The sequence below is a fragment of the Dreissena polymorpha genome, chromosome 12, assembly GCF_020536995.1.
Source record: "Dreissena polymorpha isolate Duluth1 chromosome 12, UMN_Dpol_1.0, whole genome shotgun sequence".
Taxonomy (NCBI): Eukaryota; Metazoa; Mollusca; class Bivalvia; order Myida; family Dreissenidae; genus Dreissena; species Dreissena polymorpha.
This window is the reverse complement of record NC_068366.1, coordinates 35,603,808-35,625,932: the sequence shown is the minus strand read 5'-3', so window position 1 is coordinate 35,625,932 and position 22,125 is coordinate 35,603,808. Positions and strand designations below refer to the sequence as shown.

At 36.4% G+C, this 22,125-nt stretch overlaps 2 protein-coding genes across 2 annotated transcripts in view; one reads left to right on the top strand and one right to left on the bottom strand.

Annotated features, from left to right (window-relative positions):
- Positions 1-21,864, top strand: part of LOC127852521 (trafficking protein particle complex subunit 10-like) — a 22,760-nt gene extending 896 nt beyond the window's left edge. The window contains exons 2-15 of the mRNA XM_052386478.1: positions 611-702; positions 1,538-1,695; positions 9,756-9,847; positions 10,464-10,604; positions 10,929-11,032; positions 11,649-12,169; positions 13,295-13,427; positions 14,153-14,388; positions 15,224-15,324; positions 15,823-15,949; positions 18,269-18,433; positions 19,955-20,138; positions 20,487-20,606; positions 21,698-21,864. Of these exons, the coding sequence (XP_052242438.1) occupies positions 611-702; positions 1,538-1,695; positions 9,756-9,847; positions 10,464-10,604; positions 10,929-11,032; positions 11,649-12,169; positions 13,295-13,427; positions 14,153-14,388; positions 15,224-15,324; positions 15,823-15,949; positions 18,269-18,433; positions 19,955-20,138; positions 20,487-20,606; positions 21,698-21,864 (2,341 nt within the window). The remainder of the gene's footprint in view (positions 1-610; positions 703-1,537; positions 1,696-9,755; positions 9,848-10,463; positions 10,605-10,928; positions 11,033-11,648; positions 12,170-13,294; positions 13,428-14,152; positions 14,389-15,223; positions 15,325-15,822; positions 15,950-18,268; positions 18,434-19,954; positions 20,139-20,486; positions 20,607-21,697) is intronic.
- LOC127853018 (adhesion G-protein coupled receptor D1-like) overlaps positions 1-22,125 on the bottom strand; it is a 155,525-nt gene that overhangs the window by 27,586 nt on the left and 105,814 nt on the right. The gene's annotated exons all lie outside the window — the stretch shown is intronic.

Genomic DNA, 22,125 nt, shown 5'->3' with positions numbered 1-22,125 from the left:
TGTTTGTGGGTGCCATGTTAGGCTTGAAATAGATAACAGATGTCAGTTTGTCGGATGTCATGTTTGTGTCATGTTAGGCTTGAAATAGATAACAGTTGTCATGTTTGTGGTGCCATGTTAGGCTTGAAATAGATAACAGATGTCATGTTATGGGTGCAATTTTAGGCTTGAAATAGATAACTGGTTGTCATGTTTGTGGGTGCCATGTGAGGCTTGAAATAGATAACAGGTCATGTTTGTGGGTGCCATGTTAGGCTTGAAATAGATAACAAGTGTCATGTTTGTGGGTGCCATGTAGGCTTGAAATAGATAACAGATGTCATGTTTGTGGGTGCCATGTTAGGCTTTAAATAGATAACAGATGTCATGTTTATGGGTGCCACAGTTAGGCTTGAAATATTTAATTGTCATAATGTTCTATTGAATTATATTCATGAAGTTACGATGTCATTATTTCAGCAAAAATACAAAAATAATCATTAAAGCATAATATTAAAAGAAAATGTGTTGGATTTGTTGGAATATTAATTTTAATTCACTTGTTATTATAAAATCGTTATTACACCAGATCCAGCAAATATCCTCTATGAAATGAATCTTTTGGACTCAGTTCGATCTCTGTCAGTTACACAAGCGGGGGAGCTGTGGGACTGATGCCAGGTGCGGATCTGGACCCCCACCTCTACCCAGCTGGACAGAGTGGTCACCTCACAGCAGGGATGGGGCTAGAACCTTCAACAGAGGAACTCGAGGGGTAGGATCCTGGCCTAGGAAAACTGGGCTTAATGCATGTGCGTTAAGTGGCGTCTCATGTGAATTCCCCATGACCTAATCAGGGACGACTCTTTCCAGTTTTATGAAATGTTTTGTTTCAAGGCGGTATCTTCTAAACAAATATCTAGTATAGGCAGAAATGTTGTCCCTGATTAGCCATTAAAGACTTAGTTTAGCCAAATTCCCAGCTTAAAGGAAATATTTTCATAGTTTCAATTAGATTCAGTCAACTATATTTTATCAATTTTTTTTCACATACAAAATGGGTTTCTAATTGGAATTTTGGCGATTTGATCATATAAATACTTTATTTTACTTTAAAAAAGCCAAATATATTTGGTTTCTGAAACAATTGAGGTTTTGGGTACATATATAGCAAAACTGCTACACTATTTGTATATAAGGTAATCATTTTAGTATTTATGTTGAAACACTTAGTTGGTGTTTATAAGTGTTATCATTAAAAAGTTCATTTAGGATAAAAGTCAATTTAGCCGCTGAAAATATGACAAAATGGTCTTCAAATGTTAAAGGAATGAACATGTTTGATCGAAATAGTAATTGCTAAAGAAATATTTATGAAAATAAGTTTTTGACCAAAATAACTGTTTTGTTATTTAATCAATCCTTAATTGATTTTTGATGTAACGCATTTTTTAATAAGCATTTGCGGTATTGATTTTTTGCATCCATGTTTCAGTGCTTTTTCTCCTGAAATAAACTCATAAAAGCAAGCTGTGGTAGAACTGTGGTATCATTTTAGTTTCTGATTGTACAGATGATGAGACCCCCTCACAGGGTAGAACTGTGGTATCATTTGTGTGTCTGATAATTTCAGAAGGGGAGGCCCCTCACCGAGCCCCCAGTGATAAGCTGAGGGAGGCTTTGTCATCCAGAGAGGCCTTTCAGAAGATCTACCTGGTGAGAAAAATGACAGCAGCGTTCTGGGAAAACGGGGCTTAATGCATGTGTAAGTGTCGTCCCCAGCATGTGTATAGTGTCGTCCCAGCATGTGTATAGTGTCCGTCCCAGCATGTGTATAGTGTCATCCCAGCATGGTGTGTAGTGTCGTCCCATCATGTGTATAGTGTCGTCCCAGCATTTGTATAGTGTCGTCCCAGCATGTGTATAGTGTCGTCCCAGCATGTGTATAGTGTCGTCCCAGCATGGTGTATAGTGTCATCCCTAGCATGTGTATAGTGTCGTCCCATCATGTGTATAGTGTGCGTCCCAGACATGGGTTATCGGTGTCGTCCAGCAGTGGTATAGTGTCGTCCCAGCATGTGTATAGTGTCGTCCCATCATGTGAATAGTGTCGTCCCAGCAGTGTATAGTGTCATCCCAGCATGTGTATTAGTGTTGTCCCAGTCATGTGTATAGTGTCGTCCCAGCATGTGTATAGTGTCGTCCCAGCATGTGTATAGTGTCGTCCATCATGTGTATAGTGTCCGTCCAGCCATGTGTATAGTGTCATCCCAGCATGTGTATAGTATCGTCCCAGCATGTGTATAGTGTGTCGTCCCAGCATGTGTATAGTGTCGTGCCATGATGTGTTATAGTGTCGTGCCCATGATGTGTATAGTGTCGTCCCATGATGTGTTAGTGTCGTCCCCAGCATGTGTATAGTGTCGTCCCAGCATGTGTATAGTGTCGTCCCAGCATGTGTATAGTGTCGTCCCAGCATGTGTATAGTGTCGTCCCATGATGTGTATAGTGTCGTCCCAGCATGTGTATAGTGTCGTCCCAGCATGTGTAGTGTCGTGCCAATGATGTGTATAGTGTCGTCCCATGATGTGTATAGTGTCGTCCCAGCATGTGTATAGTGTCGTCACCAGCATGTGTATAGTGTCGTCCCAGCATGTGTATAGTGTCGTCCCATGATGTGTATAGTGTCGTCCCAGCATGTGTATAGTGTCGTCCCAGCATGTGTATAGTGTCGTCCCAGCATGTGTAAAGTGTCGTCCCAGGCATGTGTTATAGTGTCGTCCCAGCATGTGTATAGTGTCGTCCCAGCATGTGTTTAGTGTCGTCCCAGCATGTGTATCAGTGTCGTCCCAGATTAATAAGTGACAACACTTTCGGCTTGTTTTGGTATTTTTTGTGTAATAAATTTATCCTTGCTCTGTGCCAAAATAGGCTATATGCATGTTGGTAAAGTGTTGTGGCAGATTAGCTTGTGCCACATACCAATCAGAAACAACTTTTTCAGCCTGAACAGGATTTTGCATATAAGAGACCTTCTTAAAAGCAAAATGTTATAAAAGCGGAAATAGTCATCTACTTCAGCAGTCTACACAGGCTAATCTTGTATGACACTTTACACATTAAGCCCAGTTTTTCCCAGAACCCCAGAACACATCTACTGACTCAATCGTGATACATCGGCTATCTCGGATTCCTCCGTAAGATAGGCCTCGTGGCCAACGGTCGCCATCTTGCCTTGTATTACTACTTTACTACCCAAAAGGTTATCAGTCTATTGTTATGAGGCTTTAAACGATGCGCGTTGAACTAGCGCCAAACTTTTAATCGAAACTTTGATATTAAGAGCCCTATTAACGTTCATTTGTTTTGCATTTTGACCTATTATCCAAATGATTTACTTTTCTATTATTATTTAATCACCATATTTTCCATTTTTTAAGATGCAATTACAAAACCAACCAAACCGAAAGTGAAAACTGTATGCATTACGTTACGCTATGTAAACATTAAATATATGTTCAGTTTGAGGAAGCGAATCGATCAGAGACGATAGAATATGCATGCAATACAGACTAGACTATCATTGCCGATTGTAGTACTGGCTAAAAAATACCTTTGATGACAGGTCATGTATAGAACGTTAATCAAAATAGTGACCATAAATCACTACAAATGTCTGGGTTGATCATTAATATAATTAATGCACGGTTCTGATATAATTAGCTGCATCTGGTTGTAAATACCATGAAATTGATAAATTAAAACGTTTTTTCATAAATTATAACATTTCATGTGTTATTATTATCATTTAGGTAATTTAGAATCATATCATTATCATCATTTACTATTCTTAAAATTGAAAAAAGCTTATATTATCATTATTACTTTAAATTAGAATTTTTAAATTTTACTCATTATTTTAATAAATTTCCACATTTGCTTGATTCAAAATAAAATGTATGAATAAGGGTTTCAGTTTTTAGTTTTAACCTATTTTTAGTTCCATTAAATTTAAAGTACTAACTACGTACATGTATTTGAAATGCTCTTGAGTTCGTTTCCTGGGCCTAGAACCAGTACTTTGGTGTCTCTTGGAGATTTCTTAATGCTCCCACACTGGGGATCAAACCAGTGACCTCCAAATCATTAGGTGGACACCACATCCGTTACACATCAGCAACCTTTAATTATTTTAGTATTGCAGCATTACATAATATAATGTTGCTACATAGTTTTGGAAAATGATTTATGTGCAGTACTAAATAAATCTAAATGCATACAATTTTAATTGTGTATATTGTGTGATTATTAGTTACAAATTCACTTATAACAGGTATACTGGTATACAGGGAAAAGTCTCGATTTTTTACTATATACTATATATACTAACGTTAGTATATATAGTATATAGTAACAAGAGCTGTCACAATATGATGACTTATGCCCCATATAAACGCTTGATAGAAGTTATGAGCTTTTTTCGAAACCTAAACGCAGATTTCGAAACCTAAACGCGGACCCTAAGTTCAATGTCAAGGTCACAGGGGTCAAAATTTATGTGCGTATGGAAAGGCCTTGTCCATAGACACATGCATACCAAATATGACGGTTATATCTCATGGGACATAGAAGTATTGAGCATTTTTCAAAACCTAAACGCAGATTTCAAAACCTAAACGCGGACCCTAAGTTCAAGGTCAAGGTCACAGGGGTAAAATTTGTGAACGTATGGAAAGGCCTTGTCCATATACACATGCATACCAAATATGAAGGTTATATCTCAAGGGACATAGAAGTTATGAGCATATTTCGAAACCTAAACGCAAAGTGTGATGGAAAGACAGACAGACAGACAGACGGACAGTCCGATCACTATATGCCCCCTTTAATTCGAAGGAAGGCATAAAAAAATCGAGACTTTCCCTGTGTACTGGATTATGAAAGACTGATAAGCATAAAATTGACAACTCATCTCCCCAATGATACATGTACTTTGGTGTGGCTCATTCTCAGAACAAACCCACAGTCAGTGAGAAAACTACAGTGTAAAAAGACCACTAAAGTGTTACAATTATGGCTGACCAAGCAAATGTTATCATTTAAAACAAAGAAAACTTCCAGTTCAATATAGATGTTATACCAATTATGGCATTGACCAACACAGAACATAATTCTAAGGTTGAATTTCCCAAAATTGACTGTTACAATTGGATACTGTTTTAATCTTCACTCTACTTTGTCTGAAAATAAAAGTCTTAAATGATGTAATAGAAACATACATATTTAATTTTCATTTTACAAGTATATATATACATATATTATAATATCTTTTATCAATGGTCAATAAATTTTAGTTTAACTAATATACATGTATATACACATGTTTATGCTTTGATTTGTTTCTATTGAAGCCAAATTAATATCCCATTTCATAAATTAATATCACAGCAGTATTCCTTGTTTGTCTGCAAGTACTGCAGAAATTAGGGATAATTAGTTTACTGACTCAGCCTTAATCTTAATATATTATAATTGTTAAAACAGATTTGGATGTTTATAATACAATTGAAGATGCATCAAGATTAAAAAATGATACATGTATAAATTAATGAAGAATCAATAAAAATCATAAACTGTGCAATTTTTTTTCATTGTGTGAAAGGATATGAAGTAACTATGTGTTTTTGAAATATGATTTATGTGAATTTTAATAAATATATAAATATTTTGTGATTTGTTCAGATATAAACAGTTAATTACATATTAAGAATGTATTATATTAATATTCATTCGATTTTTTTAGTACAAAAAGCACTTATCTGGCATTTGTATTTATAGTAATTGCATATTTTATCATTCTGACAGCATTTATAAACTGTGTTCATGCAAGCATGGACACGGGTTTCATTGTTTGAGTATTTAAAAATCAAATTAAAAATTTAGTTTTGATGTAAAATCAGTTTTCATATGCAAGTGTCTATTTCACTTATAAATTAAAACAGCATATTATACATTATTGAAAATATTATTTCAAGCTTGATGTCATATTCCAACTTTGCATAGTGTAGTTAATCGAACATTGTATTGAACTGTATGGGAAGCTATATTTTTAAAGAAATGTATGTTGTATTTACTAGTATACACAATGCATTATTTCTACCACAAGTAGACCATATAAGGCCTACTGCTACTAAATAGGCACTGGTATGAATTTGACACTGTATTTGATGCACATACAAAACTTCAATTATTAATACACAGTATTTTTCCAAGGTTTTGTATGACGTTTTTTGCAAAAGAGTGTCTTAATGCATTTGAAAATATACTTAAAACAAACTTAAAATGATTTTAACATACCTTTTTTCTGGTAAAGTGTATTTTGGATGATAAAAAATACACTTTAAGAGTATTAATGCTGGACAAATGCAGAAAACAACAACATTTTTTTCTGTTAGAAGTGTATCTTGTCTGCATTTTTAAGTGTATTAAATGCACATTAAATGCAGATAAATACAATGCCAATACTGTTACATGTAATGGACATTAAATACACTTTTTTCATGTAATTAAATGCTTTAGTGAATTGAAATCATCTTTTAATAACGTTTAAACAATTTATAATACCTTTTATATAAATTTTCTTTTGAAATGTGACACTTAAATGATTTTTGCACCACTAGTTAGAGATATTATTTGTGCTCATATGCTTTATCATTACACTATATAATATAATTTGTTGTATGAAAATTACCCGTACAATTCATGTGAAAGCTCAAGAGATAAATAGCAGCGTGCTACACCCTGCTCCTTTTTACATGACTTGATGGTATTTAGTCCCCAATTTTACATGGCCAAGGGCAAATGTGCAGATTTGACAAAACAGGCTTAACTGGGATCCCATAGGCAGACTTTCATCTTACTTGTATTTAAAGGGGCCTTTTCACGTTTTGGTACATTGACCAAATTTAAAACAGTTGTTTCAGATTCGCAAATTTTCGATTTAGTTATGATAGTTATGAGGAAACAGTAATACTTAACATTTACCATGCTCTAATATAGCTATTACATGCATCTTTTGACAATTTAAAAACTTGAAAATTATAAAGCGTTGCAACGCGAAACAATTGAATAATTTGGAGAGTTCTGTTTTGTGTTATATTTTGTGAAACTACAAGGATTACTTATATATAGTAAAAAAATACATCGTGCATTGTATGCGGAAGGTTGGGCGAGGGGGTCTGAGAACGAGACATTTTACGCCAGAACTCCAGGGGTCAGTGGTTCAAGCCCTGTTGAGGGTTACTTTTTTTTCTTTTTTGAATTTTATTCTTAATTTTTTACTGGAGCTTTTTAGAGCAAATGTTTACATTATCAATAGAAAGCATTTAATGACAAACTACAAAACATGCCAAAATCTGTGAAAAGGCCCCTTTAATTTAATTCATGATTGGAATTGCTATTTGGCAAATCTTCAGTGGTCACAGTATTCAACTGAATTTTTTTCACTTTGTAGTGATTATATTTTCATTATTTACAAGACAACATCTCTCTTCAAAAGTTTAACATGATTGCTTTGTTAATTTAGAAACAAAATCAATAACATAAATAACATAAAATGAAAAAATGTGTAATAGTAAAAATGGCAGCAAAAAAGCACTAGATTATGTGCCTTTAATCTGAGATGATATGGTGATGTATTGGAATTTCTCATAAATAATGTGTCCCATAGTTGTAACTTGTATAATTGTATAGTCGCATGCATGAGTGGTGTCAATGTCACAATACCAATTAAAGCCTATAATTTACTAAAAGAATGTGAAGTTTGATGTGTGTTTTTTTGTCAAGATTTGTTATATATAACATATATATATATATATTGTTGAAAAGTTAACATGCAATAAAGTTACTGTAATTAAGTTACAGTAAGTTTTACTGATTTGATTGGATGCATATGCAGATATATCATGGTTTGTGCAGAGGACAGTAGCAAAAAAACAATTAAGTGCTTTATCCATAGGATGACATATGCCAGCGATAAACGCTTTGATAGAAGTTTTGAGCATTTTTCGAAACCTAAATGCATTTTTCAAAACCTAGACGCGGACCCCTAAGTTCAAGATCAAAGTCAAAGGGGTCAACATTTGTGTGCGTATGGAAAGGCCTTGTCCATATACACATGCATACCAAATATGAATATTTCATCTGAAGCGACATAGAAGTTATGAGCATTTTTCGAAACCTAAACGCTAAGTGTGACGGACAGACAGACAGACGGACAGTGCGATCATTATATGCCCTCCTTCGGGGGCATAAACATGTGTTTCACATAGTTTTGGTAAATTAGAAATGTAGTTATTAAAAAAAACAGAATCATCAATTATTATTGTTATTGATTATAAAGTGTTGCTGGCATATTGGATGTGTTCATCTAGATATTAGAAGGTCCCTGTTTTATTCCCACTGGCACTAAGTGAGGGTTCTCAAAATCTTTAAACAAAATGAATAAGTACAGATAGGATCGAGAAAACCTTGTTGATAGGGGGGCTAAACACCTGAAATCAAAGCGAACCAGGTTAAAGGCAGAGGTCAAATAAATCAGAGGCAGCATGAGCCTGCTATACTCTGAACAAGTATTACTCAGGAAACTGGCTTTAGTGTCTTACTAAGCTTTAAAATTTAAGTTTCAGTGCAATCTATCTAAAATAAATTGGTTAAAATAAATGATAATTTGTAAAAAAAATAATAAACATTCTGCACAAATTCAATTATTTACTTTACCTGTGTGCAGGAATTATTTCAGTGTTGATGGTTTGTGAACTATGTCAAAAGCACCATAGCTATGAAACACGTGTATTTTTAATATTACAATGTTCCACAGAAATGATGCTGATGATAATTCTACACGATGATGAATTATTAGATATATTTCTAAATTCCATTTCCACCAACAATTCCACTACCAGTTCAAATGCGTTCGTAGATCTACACAGTTGAACATAACACTATCTCATTCAACAACCGTGACACATGTACTCAATTTTTCAAATTTTCGTATATAAAATTGACTTCTATATTGTTGTTGTTGTATTTTTGAAAGTAGTTCATAAGATGGCGACCATTAACCCAGAGATTGATTTATGAAATAAATCGTCTGCTGATCCAGAGTGCTACTGACTAGGAGCTCTCAGTTGTGTAGCAGTCTGACTTCAGGGAATGCATCAATTTTAGTTAATGTTTTAACCTCTTTACAATTTCACTAGAGTAACTTGAGGTAAACAGTATGTCTGTCTGACTTTCTAAGAAACCTTAATGTGTGGTTCAAGAAAGGTGGTATGATTAATGAACACAATGAGGATTATATTTTGTTTGTCTGACAAAAATGTGCTAGTTAAAGCAAAATTGGTTTACCAATTTTCAAAAGCAATGTACTGTTACACTTATTCTTTTGCCAGTTTTGGGTACCGGTAATAAAAAAATTCATTAGAAAAAATCCAAAATCACCAGGATGTTGGTTTGTGTGTCTATGACAATAGCTGATGGTGAAACTGTCATCCCAGATTAGCCTGTACCGGCTAGTAATAGAAACACTTTCTGCTTCATTGGCATTGTTTGTTTAAAGGTCTCTTTTAAATAAAAATCTAGTTCTTGTGGTTAGTAATGTCCCAGATTCTCCTATGCAGGCTGCACAGGCTAATCTGGGACAAGGAATTATGCACGTGCATTAAGCCCATTTTCCCACAGCGCGTCTCCATTGTACATATGCTGTATTCCTACAGGAGCAGTCGGAACTTGCCATGGGGACATTCAAGCACATCGGCAGATTCAGATCTGCACGACTCATAGGCAAGAATCTGGCTGACTTCTACATGTATGTACTTATGGAACTATTCATGTTGACTTCCATGCATATTATTTCATAGATGAAAAGAGGGTTTTTGAATCCTTCTGTTTGTCATCCTGCCGCACTTCTTATAAAAAGTATTGAAGGGATCAAAATAAAACATCATATCTCAAGAGAGTCCATTTAGTGGAAGTGAAGAAAACAAGTTCAACAACATTCTTCAGATTTTTTTTAGAAAATTGCTTATTTTAGGAATCGTAAAATTGGGATTAATAAACAGTACATAAGGGCTTTTTTACAATGCTAACCAAATAACATTGATTTTAATAAAAAAATGTTTAATATTTGTAATGATGATATTGTAATTCTCACTACATAAAACATCTAAATGGTGGCGAATTCATATATTGGCTTACATGTCTGTTTTTAAAAAGCTATTTCAAATTTGGCCATAAGCAAGTGTATAGGAGATTCTGTCCAATTTTCACTTGGCTATTCATGCTTTTAGACAACATGGACAATAGAGTTTTACTACCCCTGATTTTTCGCTTTCGATGATTTTTCGCTTACCCTGATTTTTTGCTACACCTGATTTATAGTCAGAAGTTCATAAAAGTCATAAATGTTGAGTTTATACAAACAGGAAGCTTGGGGAGCCTCAGAAGGCTGAAAATTTCCTCCTTGACGCCATGACCAGCTACCACAAGGAAGGATGGACGAAGTTGAGGGACATGGCCTGCTTGGAGTTGGCACAGTGCCAGTACCAGACCGGCATACATCACAAGTATCCTTTAAAGTCTAATCCAGCACCAACCGGTGCCTTTTTTTTAATGCAATAAACAAGGCATCTGTAATATTTGCGTTTTTCCAAATCGGCTGTGACATCAATCAATTGGTCATATAAGTTAGAAAAATAAAACACTTTGTTTTCCAGAATTGACACTCGACGAATTTAAGATCTTGCAAATATGCCTGCAATTCAGATTGCAAGAAATTGGTACTCCATGATTCCAAATTATTTCAATTTTATTGAAACCTTATTTTGAAAATCGTGTTTGTCTGTACCAAATACAGTGTATATCCATTATGATCCTGATCTGTGTGTCAGATACGTGAAGACAGGTTGCCAGGTGGCAGGTAGCTCCCTGCTGGAGACTCGAGACAGGCTGGAACACATGAACAACGTGATGCAGCTGGCAAGGAGCTCCAATGGTGAGACACCAACGGGCTGTGTGTTTGTATTTCAAGGTTTATGAGGTCCTTCCTCAACCGTTGCTGCATTATGTGTGGACCAGGAGTGTGTCCCAGCACTCCTACATAATTAGCTTATAAGACTCATGAAAGTTGGGACAAAGTTTGAATTATAGTTGCAAAATCCTGCTATACAGTTGTTACTGAAATATTTTAAATTTTGGCGTAATGTTGTGTTGGGGGGCGAGCCTGGGTACCCAGTGGAAACCCCACTTGTCCGGTAAGGTGACCACCATCCAGACTCACATGCATTGGGAATGAGTATTGAATCAGGTATACCTTACCAAATATATCGCTAACTGTACAGCCGTTGACTGCCTACTTAACGTAGGCTTTTATGACTTTTGTTCGGTTTCTCTCAAATCAAAAGTCATTCAATATTGTGCATCATTCCTCAATGACATTTATGATAATTTTATTTTGTAAGTGGAGTGTTTGTTTTTTAGCATATTGATGTTTTTATGTATAAAAATTATTAAAAAAGTTACTCTCTAATCACTTTCATGCTTTTTCTTCTGATTGCAGACCTATGGTTGCTTATGAAAACTATGAACTTGCTTCTTCGTTTGTGTTTAAGCTGGAACCATGCTATTGAAAGCATCGCCACTGTTGAAGATAGATGTTTCAAGGATCAGCCAATCAAAAGTAGGAGTTGATGAGGCTTTTCAGATCACTGTTACCATTGACAACCAGGGGCCATGTGACTTGACATGTGACTCAATATGGCTGACATTGGTTGAAAGTGTGTCTGAATTCTCAGACAGAAGAATTCACAAACTGAAATCACCTGTGATCAGACAAGCCAGTAACTCCAGCTTAGACAATAGACATGTGATGAACCTTACTAACGTCAACCTAAACAAGCAAACCCCAACAGAGATCAGTTTACGTGCTCTGTTTGAAGGAACGCTGGAGGAGCCAGTGTTGGCAGGGATATTATGTATGAACTCACATGAGTTGTTGAAGCGAAATGACAGCTCTGGTGGGATCTTGAAGCCCACAGACGACACAGTCAAGAAAGATGTCACATCACAGCAGGCTGCAGTCACTGGGGTTGTGCTGAAACAGGGGGAAAACACTGTGACCTTGAACTTTGAGGTAAGTATGTTAATAAGCTTTTTATAAACCATGAAAAGTAGCATATATTAATGTGTAAAAAGACCATAATTTGCTATTGAATATTTGTAAGAATATTTTTAATCTCAGAAACAAAATAACTCTTTTTATGTCCCTGGATCGAAAGATCAGGGGCATATTGTTTTTGGCCGGTCTGTCTATCATTCATTCATTGGTTAAAGTTTTGCAATAACTTTTGCATTATTGAAGATAGCATTTTGATATTTGGCATGCATGTGTATTTTATGGAGCTGCACATTTTGAGTGGTGAAAGGTCAAGGTCATCTTCAAGGTCAAATATATGGCTTCAATGCGGCGCAATAAGGGGCATTGTGTTTCTGACAAACACATCTCTTGTTGTATTGACAATTCTAGAGAGGCAGAATGGGAAGCAAACAAAAACAGGCAACAACAACATTCTTTTGTAGCGTTGACATTTTGCACCAAGGATTATAGATGGAAACACTTAACAACACATGCCTTGTTTTAAAGGCCTAGTTTGAAAGGTCCTTTTTGATAGGCCCAGTTTTATAGGCCAAGTTTTAAAGGCCCAGTTTGATAGGCCTTGTTTGATAGGCCTTGTTTAATACGCCCAGTTTGAAAGGCCCTTTTTAAAGGCCAAGTTTGATAGGCCCAGTTTGAAAGGTCTTGTTTGATAAGCCCAGTTTAATTGGCCCAGTTTGATAGGCCCAGTTTGAAAGGTCTTGTTTGATAAGCCCAGTTTAATTGGCCCAGTTTAATTGGCCCAGTTTGATAGGCCCAGTTTGAAAGGCCCAGTTTGATAGGCCTAGTTTGATAGGCCCAGTTTGATTTTTGTAAAGGTCTTGTTTGATAGGCACATTTTCATAGGCCCAGTTTGAAAAGTTTTGTTTGATAGGCCCAGTTTGAAAAATCTTAATTGAAAGGCCTTGTTTGATAGGCCTGGTTTGATAGGCCCAATTTTAAAGACCTTGTTTGATAGGCCAAGTTTTAAAGGCCCAGTTTGATGGACCCAGTTTGATAGGCCTTGTTTGAAAGGCCCAGTTTGCTAGGCCCAATTTGAAAGGACTTATTTAATAGGCCTAATTTCATAGGCCGGATTTGATGATGGTTTGTTGTATGTTTCAGGGGGTGCTGGCTGGCTGCTACAGCCCGGGTCAGGTTGGGGTTAAGGTCGGTCTGCTGGAGTTCCTCAAGGACACAAACTCTGGCCTCAGTGTCATGGTGACCTGCGATGAGACCCGCTGTGAAATAATACCAGGTCTGTTGAAATCACCACATAATGGAATTAATGTTTGCTCTTTAAGGTCAAGGAATCAGACTGAAGTCACCTGGTGCAGGTTACATTGTGCTTTGGCTATATGGACTGCATTCTGGGAAAACTGGGCTTAATGCACGATTTCTCAGGGGGATGCTCATATGACAATCAGAATCAATGGGCCAGGTCTGTCACATTTAAATGGAACTGCAGTGTACATGCCTATTTATTTAATGCTTTTTGGTGGTTTATAGAGAAATATCAGTGAATTAAAGCTGATAATTTCACTGTTTCAAACAGTGAAAATTATCAGTGAGAATTATCGAAAATTTTCATTGTTTCTGTGAAATGACGTCATTTTTTGTGACGAAATAACGTCATTATCCCAGCAAAATTCTTTAGTTAATCTCTTGAACAATATATATAAACTGTGAAAAATACATTTAATAAAATAAAAAAATTGTTGGATTCGGTGGATTATCGATTTTAATTCACTCGTGATCAAAGAAAATACATATTTTCTATGATCACTCGTGAATTAAAAGCAATAATCCACCGGATCCAACAAATATCCTCTATATATTTTGTTAATACAGTTTTAATATATTTATATTTTTGTGCATGTGTTCAGGATACTGATGACTGTAAATATTAAAGAAATTTTAAATGAATGTTTAGAATCTAGACCTGTGTACCAGTACTTTAAAAAATGTATTTTCTTCGTACAGAAACTCTCGTGGCTGGTATAGGTCAGGAGGTGACAGTGTGTATTTACTCTGGCAATGTGGCCATTGATCCCAACAGCAAGGTGAAGGTCACAGGCTCTGAGAACCTCTCTATAACAACCAGCTCCCATGACAACACTGTACTGTTAGGTGGGGTTGCTAGGGGAGGACAAGCTGAGTGGAAAATGCGAGTGTTCCATCAGCCGATGGTGACAGGTGGTCTTAAAGTGGATGATAAGGTAAGTAATGTTGGTTCAATGCTTTAAAGCAAATGCAGTCTGTTAGTCAGTCATCTTTATGTACTGCAAGGAATGAAGGACTTTATATCCCCAAGTAAAGATGGGTATACTAGATTCACCATGGATGTATGTTCATAGAAATAAAGTTTTTCTGGAGGAGTTATATGAAGTTGTGCATGTGAATGTTTTATGTTTTACATTAAAACTTACAAGAATTATGCACCTTTTTCATCTTGGAATTTATGTAAAATAATTATTGTTACTCTGAACTTAATAAGCAAAAATATATTTCTCTGAAACTACGAAGTCCAGTTATTTTAATCTTACAGTAAGTTATTAAAATATATATTGGCATTCTTCTTACTTTCCTATAATTATGACCCTGGGGTCAAAACTGGCCACGCTATGAGTCAAATATTGAACATAGACTTGTGTAGGAAAAAAAAACTTATATTACAATAATTTTCCTTGAAACCACAAGGCATACATGTTTGATGTTTGGTGCGTAACATTTTATTGTGGTTCTCTACAAACTTTGTTCAAATATTGTCTATAGGGTCAAATCATGCCAAGCCCCAGGATCTCATTTTAATGTTACGACTTGCATGTCACTTTGGGGTTATTGATCACTTCTCTGACAAACTCTAGTCTAAACAGGTAGCATACATGCATGGTCATGGTCATGAAACAGATGTCTGAAAGGACATGACTTGTATTGATTTATAAGGCTTCAGTTGCAATATAACCTGTATAGATCTCTTAACATTGAAATGTAATATGTTGAAATGTATGTTGATTGTCATGTAATGATTATAGAATTTTGTGTGTATTTCAGATTGTTTTTGACTGTTCCTGGTTGCCACGGCCGCTTATAATGACCTTGACCTTTGTCAACCCTTTCAAGGTCACACACAGACTGTATACTGCCCGGGACATGTAAGAAACATAGTGTGCTTGACTTTGATTGATAGAGTAGTTTAGTTGAAAGAACATGCACTCAGCTTTATTTAGTTTAACACGTAAGGCAAACAATTAACTTGACTTGGATTCAATTAATATCATCAGAGATCAAAATTAGAATTGTTAGAAAATTCCCTCATAAAATAATATTGTTGTTGCAAGATAATAGACTGTAAGCTAGTTCAGGATATTGCATTTTGTTAGTAACAGTTATATATCTGTCCCAAATAAACTATTCTGTAATATGATCCGCAAGTCTGTAAAAACCAGGCTTTATGCATGCACCTAAAGTCATATCTCATGATAAGCCATTGCAGTCTGCACAGGGCAATCCGAGACAACACTTTCTGCCAAAACTGGATTTTTGCTAAATAAGAGACAACCTTTAAAGGAAAAATACCATAAGTACTTTATGTGCATGCATCACCCAGTTTTCCCTGAGCAAGAATCATGTTGTTTGATGTCTGATTTCAGGAAGTACATCCAGTTGACAGTTCATGCTCAGGGAGGTGGACAGTTCCAGCTGTCCGACTGGTCGCTTGTGGCAACCAATGGCAATGACCTTGAACTTGTGTGTCTCAATAAACCTCTGGTCCCCATGGTATGTACTGCAATGACCTTGAACTTGTGTGTCTCAATAAACCTCTGGTCCCCATGGTATGTACTGCAATGACCTTGAACTTGTGTGTATCAATAAACCTCTGGTCCCCATGGTATGTATTGCAATGACCTTGAACTTGTGTGTATCAATAAACCTCTGGTCCCCATGGTATGTATTGCAATGACCTTGAACTTGTGTGTCTCAATAAACCTCTGGTTCCCATGGTATGTACTGCAATGCCCTTGAACTTGTGTGTCTCAATAAACCTCTGGTCCCCATGGTATGTACTGCAATGACCTTGAACATGTGTGTATCAATAAACATCTGGTCCCCATGGTATGTACTACAATGACCTTGAACTTGTGTGACTCAATACACCTCTGGTCCCCATGGTATGTACTGCAATGACATTGAACATGTGTGTATCAATAAACCTCTGGTTCCCATGGGATGTACTGCAATGACCTTGAACTTGTGTGTATCAATAAACCTCTGGTCCCCATGGGATGTACTGCAATGACATTGAACTTGTGTGTATCAATAAACCTCTGGTCCCCATGGGATGTACTGCAATGACCTTGAACTTGTGTGTATCAATAAACCTCTGGTCCCCATGGGATGTACGGCAATGACCTTGAACTTGTGTGTATCAATAAACCTCTGGTCCCCATGGGATGTACGGCAATGACCTTGAACGTGTGTGTATCAATAAACCTCTGGTCTCCATGGTATGTACTGCAATGTCCTTGAACTTGTGTTACCAAATAAACCTCTGGTCATTATGGTATGCACTGCAATGACCTTGAACGTGTGTGTCTCAATAAACCTCTGGTTCCCATGGTATGTATTGCAATGTCCTTGAACTTGTGTTTCTAAATAAACCTCTGGTTCCCATGGTATGTACTGCAATGACCTTGAACTTGTGTGTCTCTATTTTTATGCCCCCCTTCGAAGAAGAGGGGGTATATTGTTTTGCACATGTTGGTCCGTCGGTCGGTAGGTCGGTCGGTCAGTCCGTCCACCAGATGGTTTCCCAATGATAACTCAAGAATGCTTAGGCCTAGGATCATGAAACTTCATAGGTACATTGATCATGACTGGCAGATGACCCCTATTGATTTTCAGGTCACTAGGTCAAAGGTCAAGGTCACAGTGACTCGAAATAGTAAAATGGTCTCCGGATGATAACTCAAGAATGCTTACGCCTAGGATCATGAGACTTCATAGGTACATTGATCATGACTGGCAGATGAACCCTATTGATTTTCAGGTCAATAGGTCAAAGGTCAAGGTCTCAGTGACTCGAAATAGTAAAATGGTTTCCGGATGATAACTCAAGAATGCTGATGCCTAGGATCATGAAACGTCATAGGTACATTGATCATGACTGACAGATGACCCCTATTAATTTTCAGGTCACTAGGTCAAAGGTCAAGATCACAATGACTCGAAACAGTAAAATGGTTTCCTGATGATAACTCAAGAATAATTAGTCCTAGGATCATGAAACTTCATAGGTACATTGATCATGACTGGCAGATGGCCCCTACTGATTTTCAGGTCACTAGGTCAAAGGTCAAGGTCACATTGACAAAAGACGTATTCACACAATGGCTGCCACTACAACTGACAGCCCATATGGGGGGCATGAATGTTTTACAAACAGTCCTTGTTTTCAACTATTAACTTTTTTTTAAACTATTTTTTTAACCAAAAGTATATTTAACCAGGTTTTCCGAAGGAAAAAACTGGTAATTAGATTGGCGAATTGGCGGGCGGGCGGTTGGGCAGGCTGGCGGGACAAGTTTGTCCGGGCCATAACTTTGTCGTTCATTGTGAGATTTTAAAATCATTTGGCACATTTGTTTACCATCATTAGACAGTGTGTCGCGCGAAAAAATTAGGTCGATATCTCCAAGGTCAAGGTCACACTTTGAGTTCAAAGGTCAAAAATGGCCATAAATAAGCTTGTTCGGGCCATAACTATGTAATTTATTGTGATATTTTAAAATCATGTGGCACATTTGTTCACCATCATTGGACGGTGTGTCGCAGGAAAGAATTACATCAATATCTCCAAGGTCAAGGTCGCCACAACTAAAAAAAGGGGTTAATTATAAACAATCAGTTCAGTTTGAGTTGTCTCCCTTTATCAGACTTTTTTTTTCAATTTGAAAACCTGGTTTTGTGACAATTTTGTCCCTTGTTTAATTTTGTTTTAATCACATTCAAAATGGTACAAAGAAACATATTGTCAACTTGGTGGTATCATCTGTAGTACTTCTGTTTTTCAATACATGTTACAATATTTTTTTTCAGAAGATCGTCTCCATGCAGAGTTGTTCCTTTGTGTGGCAGCTGAAGTGTAACACCCCTGAGTTGCCTCCCCTACATCTCACCTTCACCTCGGCCTACATGAGTCCCCTAGAGGTGCCTGCAGAGGAGAGGCAACTACGCTACAGCTTCAAAATGGCTGACTTTCAGGTCTGTATTTATAGAAAGTTAGCTTACCAATTAATTAATTAATTAAACCATTGTATACATAAATTGCTGAACTTTGTTGCAAAATCTACAAGTTGCCAGGATTTCACAAATTCCCTTTAGATATTTGAAGTTCTACATGCAGTCGAAACCCGATGGCTTGAACTCTTTGGGACCAACAGCTTAAGTTTGAGCCAACAGGATTTTGAGTAAACCAATTTCTCATACATTTATGTTTACTATAAACATGAATCATCAATAGATTACATCTCCAGTTGAAGAGTATTCATACTGCGAAAACTCTGAACTAGTTTCTGCTTTTGAATTTATGAGAACCAAATATTTCAAAACAGACATACATACAATCAAACAAATATTCAATGTTTATTGTATCAGAATGTTTTTATGTAAGTAGCTTCACAGGTACACATATATATACACATTGCTGAAATATTAAACAGCTCTGCATGTATTTATTTATTCACTTGTATTTTTTTTTTTAAAGAATGACATGATGTCAGTCGGTGTTGTTTTCATGATTTATAGTATAGATATAATGATTTCTATTCCATCAAGTTGTAAATATACATATTATGATGCAGCTGTTCCAGCCATACTAATTGTGCATCTACGAAAAAACGCCAGATTTTATACAAAATGATTTTTTTTATTCAAATCAATTAACATTCTAGTCGATGACATTCACAATTATGGCCTACCTTTAATCAAGCGATCCTAATCGATTAACAGCTTCATGGACCCAACGCTAGTTTGAGCCAAACAAACAAAAGAATGTGTGAAAGCTGTAACCAGGACTGTGAAAACAGTTCAAGCAACCCAATGATATTACTCTTGTGAATTTGAGCCATCAGACAGTAATGTATATGAATATATAACAATTAAAAATGTGTGCTTCGAGGAGAGTTCCAGCCATCTGGAAATTTGAGCCAACCAAGTTCGAGCCTTCGGGTTTTAACTGTATATATATGTTTTAAACATAATTACTTTGTGATCCTGTATACTTGATAAAAAGTAAACAGGTGTGTACAAAAATATGGTAAGGAATAAAACATACTCACTGTTGACTGTATACAAAGTGGGCCGGGCCTTTCATTCAAGTTCTAAGTCAAGATCACAATTTAATGTCAAGTAAGTGAGCTTCCATTTTTCAGTCGGATAATTCAATCACCCACATAGCCTGTTTGACATTGTGTTTTTTGCATTGGCACTTTAATAGAAACACATAGCTACAGATAAGTTGTTTGTACAGACAACCTTATCATATTAACTAGAAAGTCCATTTTGAGATACTAGTAATTGTATTATTTGAGTAATATGTAAGAATGTAGAAAATGTTTGCTTTGATGGCCTGCTATTGAGAAAATAATGAGTTGAACCCATTATTAGTATCAAAACACTTAATTTAAAAATATGCCCAGTCCCATAGTCATTACCAAATAAATTTAAACATAAATATTAATTATGATGTAGATATAAACCATGTGCCTGCCTGTATTATTGCAGACGCTGTTGACAGTGAAGGCAGATATCTGCCCCTCTGGTGACAACAAGGTGTGCAAAACAGGTGTGGTGTCCTCCTTCAAGCTCCATGTGACCCAGATGTCAGCCGTCAAGCCTCTGGCTGATCAGGAGATCATGTACAGACTTGAGGGGGGCCCAAATTGGAAGGTGCATGGAAAATCATCAGGTAGAGGCAGGGGTATATTGTTGTGGAAAAGTCAATGGGTAAGAGAGTAATGAAAGCAAAGTGGATGGTACATGGCCAGTCATCGAGTACATTGAAAGTCATAATAATAAGCGAGCCTATATTTTAAGAAGTTTTCTTAGTAATTAGGTGAGTAATTTTGCTAGTTTCATTATAATGCTTCATTTTTTTAAATCTTTGACATGTTTTTAAATTTTCATTTTGCAAACTGTGAACAGGAGCCGATAAGGCTTGGGAAATATAATCAACGCTTCAGATAATTCCTGGCTCTAGGGCATGAAGTAGGTGGCAGCTGCAATGATTACAGGTACTCATTGACTTATATTTCAGGCGTGTTTCATCTGTCAGGAGGGAGCTACTCCCACAGTGTACAAGTTATCCCCCTTACAGCAGGGTTCCTTCCCTTGCCAGCTGTCAGTCTTCTCAAGTACAACCCGCAGATTATGAAAGGTACAACATGATTGAGGATTGATGTGATCTACTAGATGTTACATTCATGAGTGCTAACAAGAACATTTTGATTGATTAAAAACAGCTATACATTTAGTAGGTTTTCCGTACAGAATTAAGTGCTTCTTAAACCTGAGAAATAATACATGCAGCCACTTGTATAAATCTGGATTACTCTTATCCAGTGGATGACTTTTGGTTATCTTCAATTTTAGGATATCTTTTTTGGTTAGCGAATATAAAAATAAATAGATATCCAAACAAGGTGCATGTTTTGGTCAAGTTTTGGATAAAATTTTGCCAAGGTATTTGACTTTGATAATCTTTATGGGAAAGGTTATTTTTGGATTCGGCTAAAGTTGTCCATGTTTATACAATTAGCTACAGGTGGTAAGTTTTGCTAATGTAATTGATGTCACTTGTTGCCAATGAGACTATTGCAGGACAATAGTTCTAGTATGAACTAGCCTATGTCTTGTAGTTACATACGTTCAACAAATGTTTATGTAATGCACCCTGTCATCCTTGAATGCTCATGTTTCAGTCTTAATTTGGATAATGATAACGTACTCTTTCTCAGCTTTCATACATATTTGCAAAAAATACAGTGCAATAATAGCTAGTTTTTGCATTATCCCCTCTTTGTCCTCCTGGCCTGCATATTGTTTATATTTTGCAAATGTCAAGTTATAAACTAATGCCACCGTGGTGTAATGTATATGGTGTCCGCCGAAAGACCATTCAATCCCCACTGTAGGAACCTTCTAAAGGTTTCCCAAAAAGACACTAAGTACTGGTTCTAGGCCCAGGGAACAGATACGAGAGCATTTTAAATAATCAAGCTAAAATTAACAGGTTTAAACTTAACTATAAACTAATGTTTTAAAATTTTATTAAAGCACTTTATTGATTAAATCTCTTTAATCACTCATTTTGATAGAAAATGTCCAAGCACAAGTTGGGTAATACTTTTCAACATTTGAGCTAAACACCGCTCCATTCCATGTTCCTACAATCTTTGCTCGTATTTTGTAGCAAAAATTAAAGACTAGAATGAACATAGTGTAGTTTTAATATTTTCCCTTAAACAGAAGAAGATGAAAGGTTGTCCAGTACAGATGATGAGAGTTCGGACACTGATGGTCAGCCCTTGATGTCAGAGTTTGGCCGCGGTCAGGTGTACTACAGTAGCCAGGGGAAACAAGTGCATGTGTACCCAGTGGAGGTGACAGGGGAAGTAGAGGTGACCATCATGTGACCTTGTGACCATCATGTGACCTTGTGACCATCATGTGACCTTGTACTATAATTGTCAGGGGAGCAAGTGCATGTGCTCCCAGAAGAGGTGACAGGGGAAGAAGAGGTGACCATTGTGTGACCTTCATGTGACCTTATACTATAGTTTTTAGGGGAAACAAGTGCATGTGTACCCCGTAGAGGTGACTGGAGAAGAAGAGGTGACAATCATGTGATCTTGTACTTTAGTTGTCTGGGGAAACAGACAATTGTGTACTTAGGA